The sequence below is a fragment of the Aquarana catesbeiana genome, linkage group LG02, assembly GCF_042186555.1.
Source record: "Aquarana catesbeiana isolate 2022-GZ linkage group LG02, ASM4218655v1, whole genome shotgun sequence".
NCBI lineage: Eukaryota > Metazoa > Chordata > Amphibia > Anura > Ranidae > Aquarana > Aquarana catesbeiana.
Genome location: NC_133325.1, coordinates 6,318,910 through 6,339,850, shown reverse-complemented (window position 1 = coordinate 6,339,850; position 20,941 = coordinate 6,318,910). Strand labels below are relative to the sequence as shown.

General features: G+C 43.9%; 1 protein-coding gene across 1 annotated transcript in view; it reads right to left on the bottom strand.

Annotated features, from left to right (window-relative positions):
* LOC141126582 (uncharacterized) overlaps positions 1-20,941 on the bottom strand; it is a 77,328-nt gene that overhangs the window by 33,257 nt on the left and 23,130 nt on the right. The window contains exon 2 of the mRNA XM_073612501.1: positions 2,811-6,212. Within this exon, the coding sequence (XP_073468602.1) occupies positions 4,126-5,958 (1,833 nt within the window). The 5' untranslated portion in view covers positions 5,959-6,212 and the 3' untranslated portion in view covers positions 2,811-4,125. The remainder of the gene's footprint in view (positions 1-2,810; positions 6,213-20,941) is intronic.

The following is a 20,941-nucleotide window of genomic DNA, read 5'->3' as shown; positions in this document are numbered from 1 at the left end:
TGTACACATGGACAGCTGCAGACACCGAATGGGATCAAACAAGGTCCATGGGCAGTACAAAGCATAAAAAGTAGGTGCTGCGCTAACCTGATAGGGTGAGAGGATGTGATAGCCTATGGCAGTGTAAAATCAATGTAATGGAGCTGTGGGATCATATGTAAATAGATGATAGTGAAATCTCACGCACCGTGTCTTGTTGAAAAAGTGCAAAAAAAAAATATAATGGATAAATCACTAACCCGTACTGTAATCATAGACATGTGCAAAATGCGGCAACACTATGCATGCAGGGTCCAGGGACCCCAAAGAGAGACCACCTCCTCCAGTATTTGCTTTCTATGCAGTTTTCCCATTACCGCAAGGTAAGGGACCATTACTCACTTGTGTGTGTTTGATGCACGAAGAGGACATACACCCTTTCTCTTTCGGCACCCCACTGATTTTTGCACATTTTTTAAAGGAGCAATATCACCGAATGTTTTACTTTTGTATTTCCACTGACACACACGTCTGGTGTGTTTAATTACTTTTTTTTGGACTTTTATTGTGGCGATATCGTTTGTGATGTGATTTATAGATATATGCCACACACCAATTTGCACTTTATGTGTTGATTGCACAATTTATAATATATATACTTTTTTTGGTTTGCACGTTTTGCCCATTTGCACTATTCAATATTGCACACGTCATTATAGCATTACATATGCATGAGGAATTTTTGTATGGTCCTTGCAATGATGTTGTTGTCTTTTTGCACATATTTATGAATATTTATAAGACTGTATATGTTCTTGTGGGTTACACGTTGGCACATTAGCACTTTAGGCTTAGTTTTGCACATGTTAATAGCATTATGCGTGTATGAGGATTATTTCTGCCTGCGCCCTGCATGCATAGTGTTGCCGCATTTTGCACATGTCTATGATTACAGTACGGGTTAGTGATTTATCCATTATATATTTTTTTTGCACTTTTTCAACAAGACACGGTGCGTGAGATTTCACTATCATCTATTTACATATGATCCCACAGCTCCATTACATTGATTTTACACTGCCATAGGCTATCACATCCTCTCACCCTATCAGGTTAGCACAGCACCTACTTTTTATGCTTTGGTCTAGGAATATGTTGTCTATTCTGAAGTAGGAATGGTGTGTTTTAGAGAAGTGGGAATAATCTTTGTCTTTGGGGTGAAGCAAACATCTATGAGTTGTAAGTCTAAAAGTTTTTTTTCACCTGCGCAATTCATTTAAACGGGATATTAGAGCGGCCCTGTGAGGTGTCAATGGAAGGGTCCAGGGGTATGTTTATGTCTCCTGCTAAAACAATCAGACCTTCAGTGAAATGTGATAGTTTTGTGAGGAGTTGAGTAAAGAAAGAGGGTTGGTTGTAGTTGGGGCAATATACATTGGCTAAGGTACATTGGGTATTACCCACGTAACCCTTGAGAAAGAGGTATCGACCATGATCATCCGCTAACATTGTGGCGAGACGAAAAGATACACTATTACTGAGTGCAATGGTCACTCCTTTGGCTTTATTGGTATCCGATAAACTATAGTACCATTGTGGAAACTGTTGCGAGTAGAGCTTAATGGCATCGAATGGGTCAAGTGCGTTTCCTGGAGGAAGGCAATAGAGCAGTGCGAGTTTTTTAATTCTCGCATTACTTGATGCCTTTTTGCCTGCAACATTGAGGCCCCTTACATTATAGGAGAGAACTGTTAGAGTAGCCATTGTATCAGTTGAGAGCAAATCTTCAGCTTACATGACCATGTGTGCCAGCAGGGAGAGGGAGGGAGCAGAAGGACCAAGGAAAAGAAATAGAAGAAGAAAAACACTTACAGAAAGAACATTTACGATCTGTAATGCAAAAGGGAGTAAGGGAATGTTCACGCAGGAATCTGCAGTGGTCCCAGTGAGGAAAGGGAGAACGAGCAGCTATTATGGACTCTATCATGAGACCCACAACAAAAGCACAGGGGCTGCCTGTACTCGCCATCCCCAAGAGGAGAGGGGCAGGGGACAATAAAGGCATAGTTACATAGTTAGTAAGGTTGAATAAAGACACCAGTCCATCGAGTTCAACCTGAGTGAGTGTGGGTGCGTGTCTAGAATTATCCCTATTTTTTTTTTTTAATTTAAGGTACCCATATAGCACTGTGTCAATTTTTTTGCAGCGCTCCACACATATATCACACACTCACATCAGTCCCTACCCTCAAGGAGCGCACAATCCAAGGTCCCTAACATTCATATACTAGGGCCAATTTTGGACAGAAGCCAATTAACCTACCAGCATGTCTTTGGAGTGTGGGAGGAAACCAGAGTACCCGGAGGAAACCCACGCAGGCACAAGGAGAACATGCAAACTTCAGGCAGGTAGTGTCGTGGTTGGGATTTGAACCAGCGACCCTGCTTACTGCTAGAAGAGAGTGCTACTCACTACACCACTGTGCTGCCCTAAGCATGATTAGGGAACAGTATGCACCATCAGCGTACGGCCTCTAAAAAGTAGAAATAATCATTCAAAACTCAGATTCTAGCAATGCAAAAAACAATAAGAGATTAATTAACCTAACACAACAGTTCACAAAACATCTCCATGTGACCACACATTGGGAGGAAAAACAGAGAGTACAATCAGTGATTAAACTGGTCACAATGGTGTGAAGTTGGACTGAGCTCAGGAAAGTCTAGAATAGATATGGATTAAGATGAAACTGGGGTTAGAGCTACAGTCATTGCAAAACAGGGTGTAGAGGAGAAGAAAAAAATTAGATGTGAGTATATGTGGATCTCACCCATTTTTCTGAGAGGAGCCTGGAATGGAAGCGTGCTTCTGCTTGGAAGGAGTTTTCTGCCACTGGGATGCCTGGGGAGCCAAAAAAAGCAGGTATGGGGTTTTGCCACCCCGGGAGCTCCATGGATTGTAGGTTCAGATCATGCAGTAAGGAAGGAAGTTCTTCAGGGAACCGGAGCATGTAGGAGCGGCCATTTTTGTTAGCTATTAGGCTCGCTGGGAAGCCCCATCTGTAAGTAATCCCGTCTCCCCTCAGGTGTTCAAGAAGAAGTTTTAGTACTCGGCGGTGGTCAAGGGTTTCCTTAGCAATATCAGGGTAGATATTGGGAATCACCCCATCAATGTCAATGTTAGGAGTGCTGCGTAGCTTGGTCATGATCGTATTTTTGTCTTCAAAGTAGTGAAGGCAGCAAATTACATCTCTGGGCTGGTCAGATGTGACATTGCGTGGCCTCAGAGCCCGATGAATCCGATCAAATCTCAAAGCCGCGGTTGCAGGGTTTCCCAAAATGGTGTTGAGGATGCCTCAGACCGAGGGTTCCAAGTCATTGTCCCTAGTTGCCTCAGGCAGGCCGCGGATGCGTAAGTTATTTCTGAGGCTGCAGTTCTTGAGATCTTTGAGTTTATATAATGAGGCCCTGTGAGCAAATGTAAGCTGAGTAACAGTGTCCTGCAATTCTTTAATGGCCACCGCGTGTGAGTCTTGGCTCTGCTCTGTCTCCTCGAGTCTGACTAGAAGATGTGACATATCAGCCCTTACCGCAGAAATATCTTTTTTGATAGATTTCTCCATGCTACGGAATATGCCCGCCATTCTTTATTTCTCCCACCAGTGAGGACATCTCGGAGCCTGCGGTGGATCCAGGATCATCCATCAGCTCCGAGCAGCAGGAGGAGGCAGGGGAGCTTTCACAGACGGAGGCGGCGTGTGAGGATGGCGATATAATCAACCTCGCAGCTCTGGCCTGTCCGCTCCGAGTGCTGGGACTGTCTCTCTCCACGGCAAGGAATAGCTTTATGGATCTGACAGCAGCCTGATGTGAAGGTGAAGGCTTCCCGGATCATTTGCTAAGTGTTGGGCATGATCTGAGTGCTTTAGAAGGCATTACTAGGAGCTTTTAGGCTGATGACTAGATGGAGCTCTTCTCACACACGTCTGTTCAGCGCCATGCATAGGCCATGCCCCCCTAGTAAGTGTTTTTAATCATTTGGCTATTAAAGTATTGGTGTTTCTGCATTTAGACATGCCTTCTGTTTGTTTCTGTATGTTCAGGTAAAGCTCAATAAACAAGCGAAAGATGAGAAACACATTTCAGTTATTGGTGATGAATCTTCTGGTGTGTGATAAGATTTGACTTCCATGTAAAAGCTTTGTCACATTCAGAACACTGATATGGCTTCTCTCCAGTGTGAGTCATCTGGTGGCAGATATAATTCGACTTTGATGCAAATGCTTTGTCACATTCAGAACATTGATATGGCTTCTCTTCAGTGTGACTCATCTGGTGGCTGATAAGATGTGACTTTGATGCAAAAGTTTTGTCACATTCAGAACACTGATACCGCTTCTCTTCAGTGTGAAACCTCTGATGCAGAACAAGTTCTCTTTTGGTTTTAAAAGCTTTGTCACACTCAGAACACTGATATGGCTTCTCTTCAGTGTGATTCATCTGGTGGCTGATAAAATTCGACTTTGATGCAAATGCTTTGTCACATTCAGAACATTGATATGGCTTCTCTTCAGTGTGAATTATCTGGTGTCTGATAAAATTTGACTTTGATGCATTCTCTTCAGTGTGAAACCTCTGATGCAGAACAAGTTTTCTTTTGGTTTTAAAAGCTTTGTCACACTCAGAACACTGATATGGCTTCTCTTCAGTGTGATTCATTTGGTGGCTGATAAAATTCGACTTTGATGCAAATGCTTTGTCACATTCAGAACATCGATATGGCTTCTCTTCAGTGTGAAACCTCTGATGCAGAACAAGTTTTCTTTTGGTTTTAAAAGCTTTGTCACACTCAGAACACTGATATGGCTTCTCTTCAGTGTGATTCATCTGGTGGCTGATAAAATTCGACTTTGATGCAAATGCTTTGTCACATTCAGAACATTGATATGGCTTCTCTCCAGTGTGAGTCATCTGGTGGCTGATAAAATGTGACTTCCATGCAAATGCTTTGTCACATTCAGAACACTGATACGGCTTCTCTCCAGTGTGGAACCTCTGATGCAGAACAAGCTCACTTTTGGTTTTAAAAGCTTTGTCACATTCAGAACATTGATATGGCTTCTCTCCAGTGTGAATCATCTGGTGGATGATAAGTTGTGACTTTGATGCAAAAGTTTTGTCACATTCAGAACACTGATATGGCTTCTCTTCAGTGTGATTCATCTGGTGGCTGATAAAATTCGACTTTGATGCAAATGCTTTGTCACATTCAGAACATTGATATGGCTTCTCTCCAGTGTGAGTCATCTGGTGGCTGATAAAATTTGACTTCCATGCAAATGCTTTGTCACATTCAGAACACTGATACGGCTTCTCTCCAGTGTGGAACCTCTGATGCAGAACAAGCTCACTTTTGGTTTTAAAAGCTTTGTCACATTCAGAACATTGATATGGCTTCTCTCCAGTGTGAATCATCTGGTGGATGATAAATGGTGACTTTGATGCAAAAGTTTTGTCACATTCAGAACACTGATATGGCTTCTCTCCAGTGTGACTTCTCTGGTGCGTGATAAGGCTTGTCTTTACTGTAAAAGCTTTGTCACATTTAGAACACTGGTATGGCTTCTCTCCAGTGTGAGTCACCTGGTGGCTGATAAGATTTGACTTTGATGAAAAAGCTTTGTCACATTCAGAACATTGAAATGGCTTCTCTCCAGTGTGAATCATCTGGTGTATGGTAAGAATTTTCTTCACTCTAAAAGCTTTGTCACACTCAGAACATTGATATGGCTTCTCTTCAGTGTGAGTCATCTGGTGTTTAATAAGTTTTACTTTCCATGGAAAAACTTTGCTGCATTCAGAGCATTGAAATGACTTCTCTCCTTTGTGGAATTGCTGGTGGTTGATAAGATTTCGCTCTCCTGCAAAAGTTTTTTTGCAATAAGAACATGAAAATGGCCTCTCTCCGGTGCCAACCATCCTGTATCTGATATTATCTGACTTTTTTCTAGAGGCTTTGTCACTTCAAGAACACTGAAAATCTGTATGAATGTTGAAGAGGATCCAAAACATTTATGACATTTCGAATACTGATCTGGCTTGTCTCCTGTGTGAATCCTCCAGTAATCTCTAGTAAAGCCTTTCAGTCAGAACACCCATATGGCTCATCACCAGGGTGACCCAGTTATGCACATGAAGACCGCCTTGACCAAAAATGTGGTTAATCACGCCACCTAAAAGGAGATAGAAAACAGTAGGTAAAACTAAAAGCCTGACATCTATAAATATGGCTACACTGAAGCTGTTTCCTCTTTGGTAATTTTCATTATTAAATATTAAATTGTATATTCATTAATATTTTAAGAAATGTACATTTTTAAATATTTTTATAAGGCATTATATTACTTCTACTATGCCTGTTGTCTGGTATAATGGACCGCTTATTACAATTTTCTGCAGGAGGATCTCATTTTATGGTCCTATGAAGAATTGTGCTGCATTTCTATCCCCAGTAAAATGTAGGATACATCAGAGTCATGGTTTTTCAGACCTGTGAATTGGCATTGTGGGTATTTAGTGAAGCTACTGTTTGTTTTTATCAGATAGGCTTCTTGCACTGGATGAGATGAGTGCCCCAGTGTGACTTACTAGATGAATTCCTTGAAAAGGAAGGGAAATGGGAAAAGGAAGGGGTAATGGGACTTTATATGAAACACAACACTAGGGTAGGATGAATCAATCAATAAGGGTAAATATAGTATTTATTAATAACATAATTGAGCAGAGTGCAATATAGATAACATTCATATTAAATCAATAGATATGGTACAGAGTAAGGTACAACATGATTGGTAAATCACATAATAATAAATAAAATATTAAACTTCAAATTCAGATCATCTAATGACACAAAATCATTAAATTCACTGGCATGTCTGATCCAAAAGGGAAAAAAAAAATGTTGTCTATGTACCTGTGCCAAAAAAAGTAATTGGACAGTAATATACATAGACATACATGTATCCCCATCATTTGGCATTTACACCTTCATTGTGTTCTTTTTTTTTAAGAATTCAACAAGGAATTCATCTAGAGAAAATTGTTGGGACTTTGTACACAGGTCTCCATCCCTAATTAATTGAAAAGGAAAGTAAAATGGGAAAAGGAAGGGGTAATGGGACTTTATATGAAACACAACACTAGGGTAGGATGGATCAATCAATAAGGGTAAATATAGTATTTATTAATAACACAATTGAGCACAGTGCAATAGATAACATTCATTTTAAATCAATAGATATGGTACAGAGTAAGGTAAAACATGATTGGCAAATCACATAATAATAAATAAAATTGCATAATATACATAGTTGCACATGATAAACGATGAAACCAACAGTATACCCAATATATGTAAAAACATGATAGGTATTATTTAATGATTCAAACAAATAAAACCCATAGTAAACACCTGATTACTATGACATAGCATCAAATATGAAAGCTCGACACGGACGCGGATGCTGAACATAGGTTTTCGCTCCCTCTCTTCCCTGTTCTAATTAATTACCATTGATAATGAATCTACTATCCATTATAGGTACTCCCAGTGCATAGCTGCTCCTGATGAGTGGAGACAATCCATGAAACGCATTAAGTTTTCATATTTGATGATGTGTCACAGTAATCATGTGTTTACTATGGGTTTTATTTGTTTGAATCATCAATTAATTAATACCTATCATGTTTTTACATATATTGGGTATACTGTTGGTTTCATCGTTTATCATGTGCAACTATGTATATTATGCAATTTTATTTATTATTATGTGATTTGCCAATCATGTTTTACCTTACTCTGTACCATATCTATTGATTTAAAATGAATGTTATCTATTGCACTGTGCTCAATTGTGTTATTAATAAATACTATATTTACCCTTATTGATTGATCCATCCTACCCTAGTGTTGTGTTTCATATAAAGTCCCATTACCCCTTCCTTTTCCCATTTTACTTTCCTTTTCAATTAATTAGGGATGGAGACCTGTGTACAAAGTCCCAACAATTTTCTCTAGATGAATTCCTTGTTGAATTCTTAAAAAAAAAGAACACAATGATGTGTAAATGCCAAATGATGGGGATACATGTATGTCTATGTATATTACTGTCCAATTACTTTTTTGGCACAGGTACATAGACAACATTTTTTTTCCCTTTTGGATCAGACATGCCAGTGAATTTAATGATTTTGTTAAGTCATAAAATGATCTGAATTTGAAGTTTAAATATAAATGTAACAAACTGGTGGTAAACTTCTTGGAGTTCTAAATAGTGGTAACAAAAGGAAAGGAAGTTGTCACAAGACAGTATAGGAAGTCTACAGTGTGCACAGAGTTCTCATCCCAGGCTCCTCATTTGTAGCAAGCCAGCATTAAACTTTTTGGACTTTGGTAACAAAAGGAGAAACACAACCCTCACTGCAGGCTCCTCATACCACAAAGGTTCTCATCCCAGACTCCTAAAAGAAGGCATCCCTGTGGAGCAATACTTAAAAACTCACAGAAATGTCTCATAGAATTTGAAAGGGAAGCTGGGATCTTGAAAAGAAGAATTTTGGATAGAGGTGTAAGCAGGTTAAGTTTGATGCTGCCCCAGCCGGGGAAGTTAGATTTCAAATGCTTCCCGGGTCTTTCTTGGCCTAAGACATGTTGCAGTTGCCGGAGTTTGTCTGTTCATTTTACAGATAGCCCAGAGCACCTGAGGATAGAGAGCCTTCTACAATGTATGGAACCGCTGAGATCCACAGTTCACCCAAGGATACCAGCTCTGCAGATCTGCCATTATAGATTTTTCCTGGGCAGGTATGCTGGGGCAGCTACAAAGCCTGAGTTAGGGCTTAGGTTGGGAATAACTGTGTTACTGTCATTTGTAGTGCTCGAGTTTCTCAAGTAAAAAGTGGTGAAACCTTGTCTTTGCTTGGTCTGAAGTTGATAAAGAGGTGTAATGCAAGTAACCGGCATACATAGTTGCCATTTGGGTCAGATGAGGCAAGCTGGGGTATGAAGACAGCAGTACAAGAGTCAGTGTGGTACAGAAAACAAGTGGTTACCAAACGTAACAAACGTCTCTATGTATAACTATGAGATAACAAACTGGCATCTCTGTTTATGCAGAATAGAAACAACTCAATATCCCTTTAACATTTCTCCCATCACTGTAAACATGGTACTAAATCCATAGACAACACCATCATAGCCCATAAAGCCAGTACAAAGTATAACACCCACATACATAAAATGAACACCCCCCTGTGTTCCTACATATGATATAAAGTAAAATCGGGGCTTCAGTTGAAGAAGGGATAAGAGCCAAGCTAACTGTAAAATATCTCAAGAGGAAGTGGAGCACCTGAACAGAATTTCCTGTTGAATGTTGGTGGGTCTTTAGCTGACTTCCTCTTCTATGTTTGTTTTCTAGATCTACAAGATTTTTCCAATTGAACAGAATTCCCATGTTAAAGATAGGAAATAATAGAGAGAATGAATCTCCCCGGTGGGAACACAGACAGCAATAGAAATCTGAGAAAGGGTCTAATCCTTCTCTACTCTATCCAAAACAACCAAAAAATCACCTTTACATAAATGTTTCCTCATAGCTGAGCTCCTCCATGCTCATTATTTTAGTTCTCTCTCTGTCTATGTATAGAAAACAGGTCACTGTAGATATAGGCCAGGTCTGGGCTTCTGAGGGGTTGGTGGAGCTGGTGAGCCTGCTCTCGGTTTATACATTGATGTGTCCTATAGATGGGTACATTGCTATTAGAGATGACCTGTTGGTTCCACCCTAACCCAGGTGCAGACTGAATTTTACTAATGCTGAACTAAATTGAACCTCCGGAGACAGCAGATATTGATACGTTTATCAATGCTATTACTACAATGTGACAGTTTCCTGTCTCACTAAAACAGTGTGCATGTCACAAACTAGTGGAATTGTGGCCCTTCAGTGCAGTCTGTATGTGTGATGGAGGTTTAAGTCCTAAGGAGGGCCAAGGTACAGAATCTAAGGAGCCATCTGATATTCACCGGTGCACCCCACAAAGAGGAGATAGGCTTTGCTGAAGAATGTCACCCTTGTTGTGGCCTTAAGAAACAGGTGACCAGTATACACTGGATGCTCGGGGTCACAGGGTGAGGAAGGAAGCTCAGAGGCCACTGGGTAACACAGAATGCACCTGGGAATCACTGGAGACTCTGAGATCACTGAAGACAAAGAGTTACTGGAGCCACAGAGGTGCAGAGGTTGTTGGAGAAACTGGGGTCACAGAAGTGTAAGGCTTTCAAAAAGAAACAAGAGTGCAGAGGGCAATAGAGTGCACAGGAGTCACTGGAGACAAATGAGTACAAGGGTTCCCTGAAGACAGACATCACTGGAGACACACAGAGTTCAGGGACAATAGTGGTATTTGAGTGTAAGAGTTCATTGGAGGCAGAGGAGTGCTCAGGGGTCACAGGTGCTGGAATCAGAGGAACACAGACAGACACTAGAAGCACAGGAGGGGGAGCACGGGGTACAATCACTGAGAGGATGGGAAAATGAGGGAAACAGAGAGCTCAGCTAGGAGGGAGTGACATGGGAGTCATGGGGGGCTCTGGGCACCACAGAGTCACAGGAAGACACGGGATACACTGGGCACACTGAAACCCGGGAACACAGGAGCTTGGAAACTGAGCCCTTGGTCAAGTTGTGAAAATTAATTACTCAGGAAATGGATGTATGAGCACAGCTTAAATAGAGAGAATAATTAAATATAAACCCAAATCTACTCTGACCACTGCCCACAAAAATACCCACAAGCAGATATTTACACAAACTATATAACAAACCTCTAAGGCGCTGTCTCTTTAAATAAAATATACCACTTTAAAATGTTATAAAGCAATAGAACAATATCGTGCTCAATATATCGCAAATATACTCACATGAATATCACCCGTGGGACACGCTGTCTCATGTCATCACGTATTGTGCATGCGCACTGTGCTGCTATTCCCGATACGTGTCGGTGATATCCATGTGATGTGAGTATATTTTCTATATAATAAAGTGGAGATTTTATGCAGCATTACGCTATGTGCACTTTCCTTCCCTTCTAATCTCATGGTCTACTGGGCATATGACATGGAGTGTGGAGACATGGATCTGGAGCCGGTGGTCCTGAGTTGTCCATGTGGGATATGAAGCACCCATAGACCTCCATGTGATAAGGGGTGTGATGACATGGTGAGGAGCACAGATGTATGTTGGTGGTGAAGGATCTTTACACACTTTATATGAAGATATTTCTGGATTTGGTGCACAGTGGACTTTAATGTGACTTTATCTGAGTTGATCATATTATCATATCACGGGTTTAATTTAAAGGGATAAGAACTGATTCTGTGTATCAACCCTTTCACTGCCAGGTCCGTACAACTTATGGACATACAGCACCGCTTTCATCTGGCCAGGTCCATACACCGTATGGACCTGACATTACTCCATCTGCTATTGACCAGGAGTTATAGCACAACTGTTTAGCAGATGATCAGCATTATTTACCTAACATGTGCCCCTCCTCCGCTGCCACCGCCACTTCACTGTCATTTCTCCCCCTGCTTTCCCAGTGCAATCAGCTAACCTGAAGCCCCCCCCCACCACTTTTATTTCCCCCTTCTGCTACACCGATCCTGCAGCACCATTCACCTTATAACCCCCCCTGTGCGAATCCCACGGGCCCGCCCGCAACACCGATTATCTGTGGCTTCACTGCAGCCATCTTCCCTCCTCTGCCCTATCCCCGCCTTTAGGAGCTGCAGGGGAGCCACAGAGAATAATCAAACATACTTCCCGGCAGTGCTGCTGGCTGGCTTTCCCTCCTCCCCCCTCCCGCTGGCTGCAGCTGCTGCTGGGGTGGGAGATAAGTGTCAGAATGGAGACCTCTATTCATTCATATGCAGTGCAAATGAGGCTGCAGAGAAAGGGATATTTTTCAAAAAATGCCCCCAAAAAATGTATAAAATAACAATAAAACTGAATAATACATAGCAAGGCCTCTTTCACATGGAGCATACTACAGTGTACACCCCTGTGAGGCCGTGTTCACCCACACGGGTAGGCCCAGGTGTTCCGTGCATCCCTGTGCAGCCAGTCCCATTGATGTCAATTCAGATGTAGCACCTGCACAGGGACAGCCGCTGCTCCCAATTTGACAGCCATGTGGGTCCAGGTTCATGTCCCTGAGCTCACACTGTCTACATTTGGAGTCGTGCCCCCACCCCAACGCGGGTGTCAGGTTGGGAGCAGTGCCTGTGCCTTTGCAGCCGCTGCATCCCAATTGAGATGAATGAGACTGGCTGGTGGGACGCACTTAACACCTGGACATCCCCATGCTCAGAAACACGGCCCTCCATGGACATACACTTTAGTATGCCCCATGTGAATGAGGCCTTAGTAGGAATTTAGCAGGAATTGTGTAAGTTATGTTATGTTCACTAATATTGATTTTTGTCTATTTTTAGTTAAAATAGCGATCTGATAAACATTTGCACAACTATTGCGGGCCTAAAAAATCAGCAGCACTTTTTTTGATTCTACAGGTCATGTGCTTTTAGGAAATTTCTGGTTTGGGGGATCTTTTACAAACTCTGAAAGCTGTAAGTGAAAAACGATAACCTCAGATTTTTAGAGTAAATTGTGTTTATTCAGTTTTGCGCACCTTTCCATTTTCACCATTTCACAAAAAGGCACAACTTACCTAAATAGTCCATTAGTTCAATCGTTTATAAGAATTTTTCCCTTGCCTACCATCTTTGCTTGACCAGTCCATCCTTTATGATTGTTATCATTCCGCCTTAAAGGGGTTGTAAAGGTTCATGTTTTTTCACCTTAATGCATCCTATGCATTAGGGTGAAAAAACATCTGATGATTACCGGCCCCCCAGCCCCCCGGTTTACTTACCTGAGCCCTCGAAAGTCCTGCGCTCGATCCCACGCTCGATTGTTGCCCGGGCTTCTCGGCTCTTCATTGGATAGATTGATAGCAGTGTAGCCATTGGCTGGCACTGCTGTCAATCAAATCCAATGATGCTGGTGCCGGGGGAGCGGGGCCGAGTCCTGCACTCGGCGGCTATGGGCGCCAAATGCAGGACTCGGGAGCGCGCCCGCAAGGTAACCCCCCAGAGAGCGCTTCTCCAAGGGGGTTATCTGAGACGGGGAGGAGCTAGGAGAGCCACCGGGGGACCCCAGAAAACGTGGAGGTAAGTATGACATGTTTGTTATTTTTAAAAAAAATAACAAAAAATAAAAATCGAGCCTTTAGTGTCACTTTAATATTGCTTTATAACGTGTTCTGATAGATCTGCTGGCTGATTGCAGAAAGTGATGTAGTGAGAGATGTACCCCGGCACTATGCCCAGAGAAAGACTATGCAATATATCATTATATGGTAACTAGAGATAATGAGGGAGGGGCAAACACCCCCCTGTGTGGTTCGCAGCAGAACTCTTAAACAGGGGAAATATTCTAACCCGAACAGTGAACCAGATTGAAGTCTATGGGAGCCGAACAGGAAAAATTAAAAGTGTCCATTTTGAAGGCTTATATGCAAGTAATTGGCCATAAAAGGGGTATGGGGTACTGCCCTGTGGGACATGTATCATCATTTTTTTTAAACAATCATTTTTTCAGGAGCAGTGATTTTAATTATGCTTAAAGTGCAACAATAAACTTAAATATAGTGCCCGGGGGGTCCCCTTAACCTACCTGTAAAGTGGCGCATCTGTAGCATGTATAAAACATGCTGCAGCAAAAATTACATTTCTAAAGAAAAAATCAAGTCAAATACCATTTAAAATGACTTGCGGTTACAATTGCCGTCACATGGCTATTGAAAAAATAAAGAAAAAAATGGCATTGGGTCCCTCCCAGTCCATACCAGGCCCTTATCCAAGCATATCCTTGATAAAAGGGGTTGGTGCCACCGGATGATGTAGCTGGGTGGCCCCACCCCTTGCCTATATAAGAACTGTCAAGGCGCAGAGCAGACATTCGGTGGGAGGCCTCCCAGGATGCAGAGAGTTTTTACTTTTTTCTATTTTTCGGGTTCGTCAGGCATCATGATTGACGATGGATTACATCGAGGACACTATTTTTTAATAAAGTAATTGTTAAAAACTGTTTCTTGTGGTTAATACTTTGGCACTTTTTTGGTGAATGGGTAGGGGTACTATGTAGCCGATACCCAATCACATAGGGGGGCCGAGATCTGGGGCCCCCTTGTTAAAGGGGGCTTCCAGATTCTTATAAGCCCCCCTCCTACAGACCCTGACAACCACAGCCCAGGGTTGTTGAGAAGAAGCCCTTGTCCCCATCAACATGGGGACAAGATGCTTTAGGGTGTGGGGGCAGAGCCCCCCTGCCCCAAAGCACCTATCTCTCCATGTTAAGGGTATGTGACCTGGTAATGTTCAGGGGGGTGCTCGCTCGTCCCCTCCCCTTTCCTGACCTGCCCAGGCTGCATGCTTGGATAAGAGTCTGGTATGGATTTTGGGGGGGACCACACAAGATTTTTTTGAGGAGATTTTGGTGTGGGGTTCCCCTTAAAATCCACACCAAACCCAAAGGGCCTGGTATAGACTGGGGATGGACCCCATGAAGTTTTTTTCTTTATTTTTTTTTACCGGCACTTTTTTTTTATTCAGCTGTCACGGGTAACCCAGTGGCATCTGATGACTCATCAGTTGCTAATGATGATCAGGCAGGGTTCCCGGCCCCATTCCTTAACAACCAGCCTTAGTTACAAATAATTGGGTACCCCCTTTTACCCTAGGTGCACATCTATGCAGTTGAGGTTGATGCGTTTTGCACTTTTTTTTCTCTTTAACAAACTGTGTATAGCTGGTTGTTAGGAGTGGGCCAGGAAGCCGGCCATTGTGTCCTTAGCAATCGATGAGTCATCAGCTGTCAACGGGCTTCCCCACTGACAGCTGAATGTAAAAACATGCATTTCCGGCAATAAAAAAAAGTTGGCAAAAAAAAAATGTGTGTGGTTCCCCCAATCCATAACAGGCCCTTTGTTTTTTATTATTTATCATTTATATTTTTATAGGTTTTGAAGTTACAAGGTCAAAAATTGACATAGTTGCATCATGTACATACAGACTTAAGTAACAAGTTGGTTTTCTTACAGGTTTTGTTCCACATTGCACCTTGGTATCTTATCATGTGTGAATAATAGGGATGAGCTTCGAGTTCGAGTCAAACTCATGTTCGACTCGAACATCGGCTGTTCGCAAGTTTGCCGAACAGCGAACAATTTGGGGTGTTCGCGGCAAATACGAAAGCCACGGAACACCCTTTAAATGGGAGAAATCAAAAGTGCTAATTTTAAAGGCTTATATGCATGGTATTGTCATAAAAAGTGTTTGGGGACCCGGGTCCTGCCCCAGGGGACATGGATCAATGCAAAAAGAGTTTTAAACATGGCAGTTTTTTCAGGAGCAGTGATTTTAATAATGCTTAAAGTGAAACAATAAAAGTGTAATATTCCTTTAAATTTCGTACCTGGGGGGTGTCTATAGTATGCCTGTAAAGGGGTGCATGTTTCCCGTGTTTAGAACAGTCTGACAGCAAAATGCAAAACAACAACAGCAAAACATTTCGAAGGAAAAAAAGTCATGTAAAACTACTCGCGGCTATTAATGAATTGTCGGTCCGACAATACACATAAAAGTTCATTGGAAAAAACAGCACTTGACAGGACTTCCCTGAGGCTTTTCCCGTGATGTCAGAGGGGGCGGGGTCACCCGTTACATAACGGGTGATCCCGCCCCCTCTGACATCACAGGGAAACCCATAGGGAAGTCCCGTCAAATCCCCGTGCGTCAGAGCGGGGCGGGGTCACCAGGTGGCCCCGCCCTCCGTTATTTAAGAACCGTCAAAAAACGAGAAGCGTCACACAGTGGGAGCCTTCCATCATGGATCCAGAGCGGCCCAAGAATGAAGAAGGGAAGAATACGCCACAGAGGAAGATGCCGGACAAGAACACCGAAGCAAGAAGCAGAGGATCGGAGGAAGAACCAGAGAAAGAAGAAGATGGAGGAAGAAACCGAAGGAAGATAGAAGATAGAAGAAAGAAGATAGAAGATAGAAGAAAGAAGAAGCTGTAAGGTACCTGGTAGGAGAGCCTGACTGTAGGAGAAGACCTCTCATACAACGCTGGTTCAGGAGCCACTGGAGTGGGGACAGTGGTCTCCTGAGCGCAGTGGGGTAGGAGTGCCTGTGTAGTCTCTGATGTGGAGGCAGAGATCCCTCCTGGGATGGCCGAGCTGCAGGTGAGTGGAGACTGGAATAGCAGTAACTTGACTCACTGGGTTGCAGGTGAGAGGAGACTGGAACGGCAGCAGGCTTGACACACTGGATGGCTGAGTTGCAGGTGAGAGCAGACTGGAGCGGCAGCAGGCTTGACACGCTGGAGGGAGAGATCACTGAAGCTGAAGCTGAAGGTGCAACAGCAAGTGAACAGTAGGCACAAGCAGAGTCAGACAGTCCGGGTCGGCAGGTAGCTGGCACAGGTAATAACGGCAGACTAGGCAGAGTCGGTAAACAGGCAGGGTTCGGCAACGGAAGCAAATACGGATAGAAGAGTAGTCAGACAAGCCGGATCGGGATAGGAGCAGGTTGGATGGTCAAACAAGCCGGGTCAAGATCAGGTAGCAGACAATCAGGATACGGGTCAACAGATTCACAGAGCTGAGACGAAGCAGCGACGTCCTCATGGAACAGGGGACTTTTATGTGCTAAGATGGCGCCAAACCGGCGCTAACGCGAACGCGCGCGCGCCCGCGCGCGTGCACGCGCGCACACGCGCGCGCACCCGCGCCGCGCACCCGCGCGCGCCCGAGCGCCGCGCTGATGCACAGCAGCTTGACGCTGTGTCCGAATGGAAGCGCGCCGACGCATAGGCGAACGTAAGTGTCCTGGACTGGTGCTGGTGGATCCCTGACATTGCCCCCCCCCAAGGGGCAGCCTCCGGATGCCCAACAACCTCTTCTTCTCAGGATGAGTAGAAAAATAAGCGCGCACTAGACGCCTGGCATGCACATTACTGTCCGGTTCCCATGAGTTACTTTCTGGGCCGTAGCCCTTCCACTTGATTAAGAACTGGTTTTGCCCTTGCCTTCTTCTACAATCGAGGATAGCCTCGACCTCAAATTCCTCACTGCCATCAACTACAACAGGTTCAGGGGGTCTTGTGCCCCTAGCAGGAAAGGGATCAGGTACAGCAGGTTTAAGCAGAGATACATGGAATACTGGATGAATTTTAAATGAATCAGGTAACGTCAACTCATAAGATACCTCATTGATTTTCCTTCTGACTGGAAAAGGTCCCATGAATCTAGGTGCCAACTTCTTGGAAGGACATGCTAATTTGATGTTAACAGTAGAAAGCCATACCTGGTCGCCAATTTGCAAGTTCAGCTCCCCCCTTCTTTTCCGGTCGAAGATTCTCTTACCATCAGCCTGAGCCTTGGATACCGTTTCCTGTAGCAACCGGCTGTTGTGACTGAGGAACTCCACCGTACTTTGTACTGCTGGAACCGAAGACTCTGAAAGGAAATCAGGTAGAAAGGTTAGGTGAAAGCCATAATTGGCGTAAAAGGGAGATTGACCGGTGGCAGAATGTTTGGCATTGTTATAGGCAAATTCCGCTAAGGGTAATAGAGATACCCAATCATCTTGTGTGAATGATGTGAAGCATCTGATGTATTGTTCCAGGGTCTGATTAGTCCTCTCTGTCTGACCGTTTGTCTGAGGATGGTATGCCGAGGACAAAGCCAATTCAATTTTTAAGGTTTCACACAGGGATCTCCAGAAACGTGAAGTGAATTGAACCCCTCTATCAGAAACTATGTTTGCCGGTACTCCATGAAGTCTGATGATCTCCTTGATAAATATGCGAGCAGTTTCGGAGGCAGACGGGGTTCCCCTTAAAGGTAGAAAATGAGCCATCTTGGTTAGACGGTCTACAACTACAAAAATAGCTGAACATCCTTCGGAACATGGAAGTTCCACAATAAAGTCCATAGAAATCATTTTCCACGGTCTGTCGGGTACGGGCAATGGTTTCAATAGGCCCCAAGCTCGATTCCTGGACGACTTATTCTGGATACAGATGGGACAGGAACTGACATACTTTTCGCAAAAGTCTTTCAGATTGGGCCACCAGAAAGTACGCTGCACTAGTTCCAAGGTCTTGCGGACCCCAAAGTGGCCTGCCAATGGGTGGTCGTGGAGAAGTGCTAAAACCCTGACCCGAATGTTTTCAGGAACAAAAATTTGGCTTCCTTTCCAGAACAGACCATCTCTACTTACTAAAGAAATTCCAGTAGGCCTGGCTGATTCAGAGGATGCTTCCTTAATCAGGGAAAGTAAATCTTTTTGCAGCAGTAAAAAACTGTTTGAGGATAATATGGTGTCCGGAGTGGATAAGTCCTTAGGATTGTCATGCATACGTGATAATGCGTCTGGTTTGATATTTTTAGAGCCTGGACGGTACGTGATGTGGAAGGAGAAACGTGAGAAAAACAGAGCCCAGCGGGCTTGTCGAGGCTTCAGACGTTTGGCAGATCGTAAGTACTCTAGGTTTTTATGGTCGGTATAAATTAGTACTGGATGCATAGCCCCTTCCAACAGGTACCTCCATTCTTCTAGAGCAGCTTTTATAGCGAGAAGTTCACGGTCACCGACGTCATAATTCTTCTCCGCGGGGGAGAGTTTACGGGAGAAGAACCCTACAGGATGCATTATCTCTTTGCTACCTTTGCGCTGTGAAAGAATCGCACCTACCGCAATCTCGGAGGCATCAACCTCTAAAATAAACGGTAGGGATGGTTCAGGATGACTGAGGATAGGTGCTGAAGTAAACAGCTTCTTGAGATTTTCGAAGGCATCTTGGGCAAGTTGGTTCCAGGAAAAACGGATATTTTGTTTGGTTAATTGCGTGATGGGTGCAATTATGGCTGAGAACCCCCTGATGAATTTCCTGTAGAAGTTTGCAAACCCCACAAACCGTTGAACTCCTTTCTTGTCCAAGGGTACCGGCCAGTCCAGCACAGCGGACACTTTTTGTGGGTCCATCTTGATGCCTGTTGCGGAGATGATTAACCCCAAGAATTGGATGCTCTGTTGTTCGAACTCGCATTTCTCCGCTTTCGCGTACAGACTGTGTAAGCGAAGACGACCCAACACCCTGCGGACATGTTCCTGATGCAATTCACGGGACTCCGAAAAAATCAAAATATCGTCCAGGTATGCAATTACAAACACATCTAGAAAGTCCCTGAGGACGTCGTTAATCAGGTGTTGAAAAGTTGCAGGGGCGTTGCAGAGCCCAAAGGGCATGACCCGGTATTCATAATGCCCGAATCGGGTTCGGAATGCTGTCTTCCACTCATGTCCAGCCCGGATGCGGACTAGATTATATGCCCCTCTTAGGTCAAGCTTGGTGAAGATGACGGCAGTCCTTAATTTTTGAAAAAGTTCAGGTATCAAGGGTAGGGGATACCGGTTTTTGACCGTGATCTTGTTTAGCTCACGATAATCGATACACGGCCGGAGCGACTTGTCCTTTTTGGTCACAAAAAATATTCCGGCACCAGCTGGGGAGGTAGAGTGACGTATAAAACCTTTGGCCAGATTCTCATCTATATATGTTTTTAGTACTTCCTGTTCCTTCTCGGATAAAGGAAAAATGCGTCCGAATGGTATCTCGGATCCAGGCAGCAAATCAATGGGGCAATCGTAGGGCCGATGAGGTGGAAGAGAGTCTGCCCCCTTTTTACTAAAGACATCGATGAATTCATGATATTGTTTAGGTATGACCTGGCAGAGTTTCTGGTCGGTGTCTAGACAAAGTAGAGTAGATGAAGAATCCGAATCTTCCTTTACACAGTGTTCAAGACAGTAAGAAGATGAGAATTTCACTTCTCCAGATGTCCAATGAATGTAAGGGTTGTGGGCCTGCAGCCAAGGAATGCCCAGGATGATGGGAAACATGGGGGAGGAGATGACATCAAGAACCAGCAGTTCCTTGTGTAGGGAGGAAGTAGAAGCAGGCAGAGGCAGGGTTTCTTGGGTTACTTGTCCCGATCTGATGCGGGAGCCATCAGCTAGAAACACAGCGAGTCCATGGGTCTTGGTTTGTAATGGAATGTTATGCTGGCTGGCAAAGTTTGAGTCAATAAAGCAACTGCATGCTCCAGAGTCAATGATGGCGTTGGTCGTTATTGTCCCTTCTTGCAGCTGTAAAGACAGAGGAATGGCAAGGTGGGTAGAGTTCGCAGACAGAGCAGAAAGACTGGTATACACAGAGAATGGGCACTTACTTAATTTGACTGGACAGTTCAGGACATAGTGCCCAGTCCCACCACAGTAGAGGCACAGATTGAGTTGCCGGCGCCGGGCCCGTTCTTCAGGCGATAAGGCAGGTCGCATCAGTCCCAATTGCATAGGCTCCACAGGATCGGGCATAGCATTAGCTGGATTAGAGCTGGATGGGGGTAAGTAGCGTGCCGCCGGGAGTGGTGCTCTGGCTGTCATCCACATCGGGCGGGATTGTAAAGTGGATCGTTCAGAACGACGTTCCCGGATTCGCCGGTCAATCTGGATAGTCAGATTAATTAATGCTTCAAGAGTGTCTGGTACACCCACTCGGGCAAGTTCGTCCTTTAAACCTTCAGACAGACCTAAGCGGAACTGATGACGCAGGGCCGCGTCATTCCACTGAGTGTCTGCACTCCAACGTCTAAAGTTCATGACATAATCTTCCGCAGGTCTGCGACCTTGCTGGAGCGTGAGCAGTGCTGATTCAGCTGTTGCAGTCTGTTGAGGGTCCTCATAAATTTGTGCCATGGCTTCAA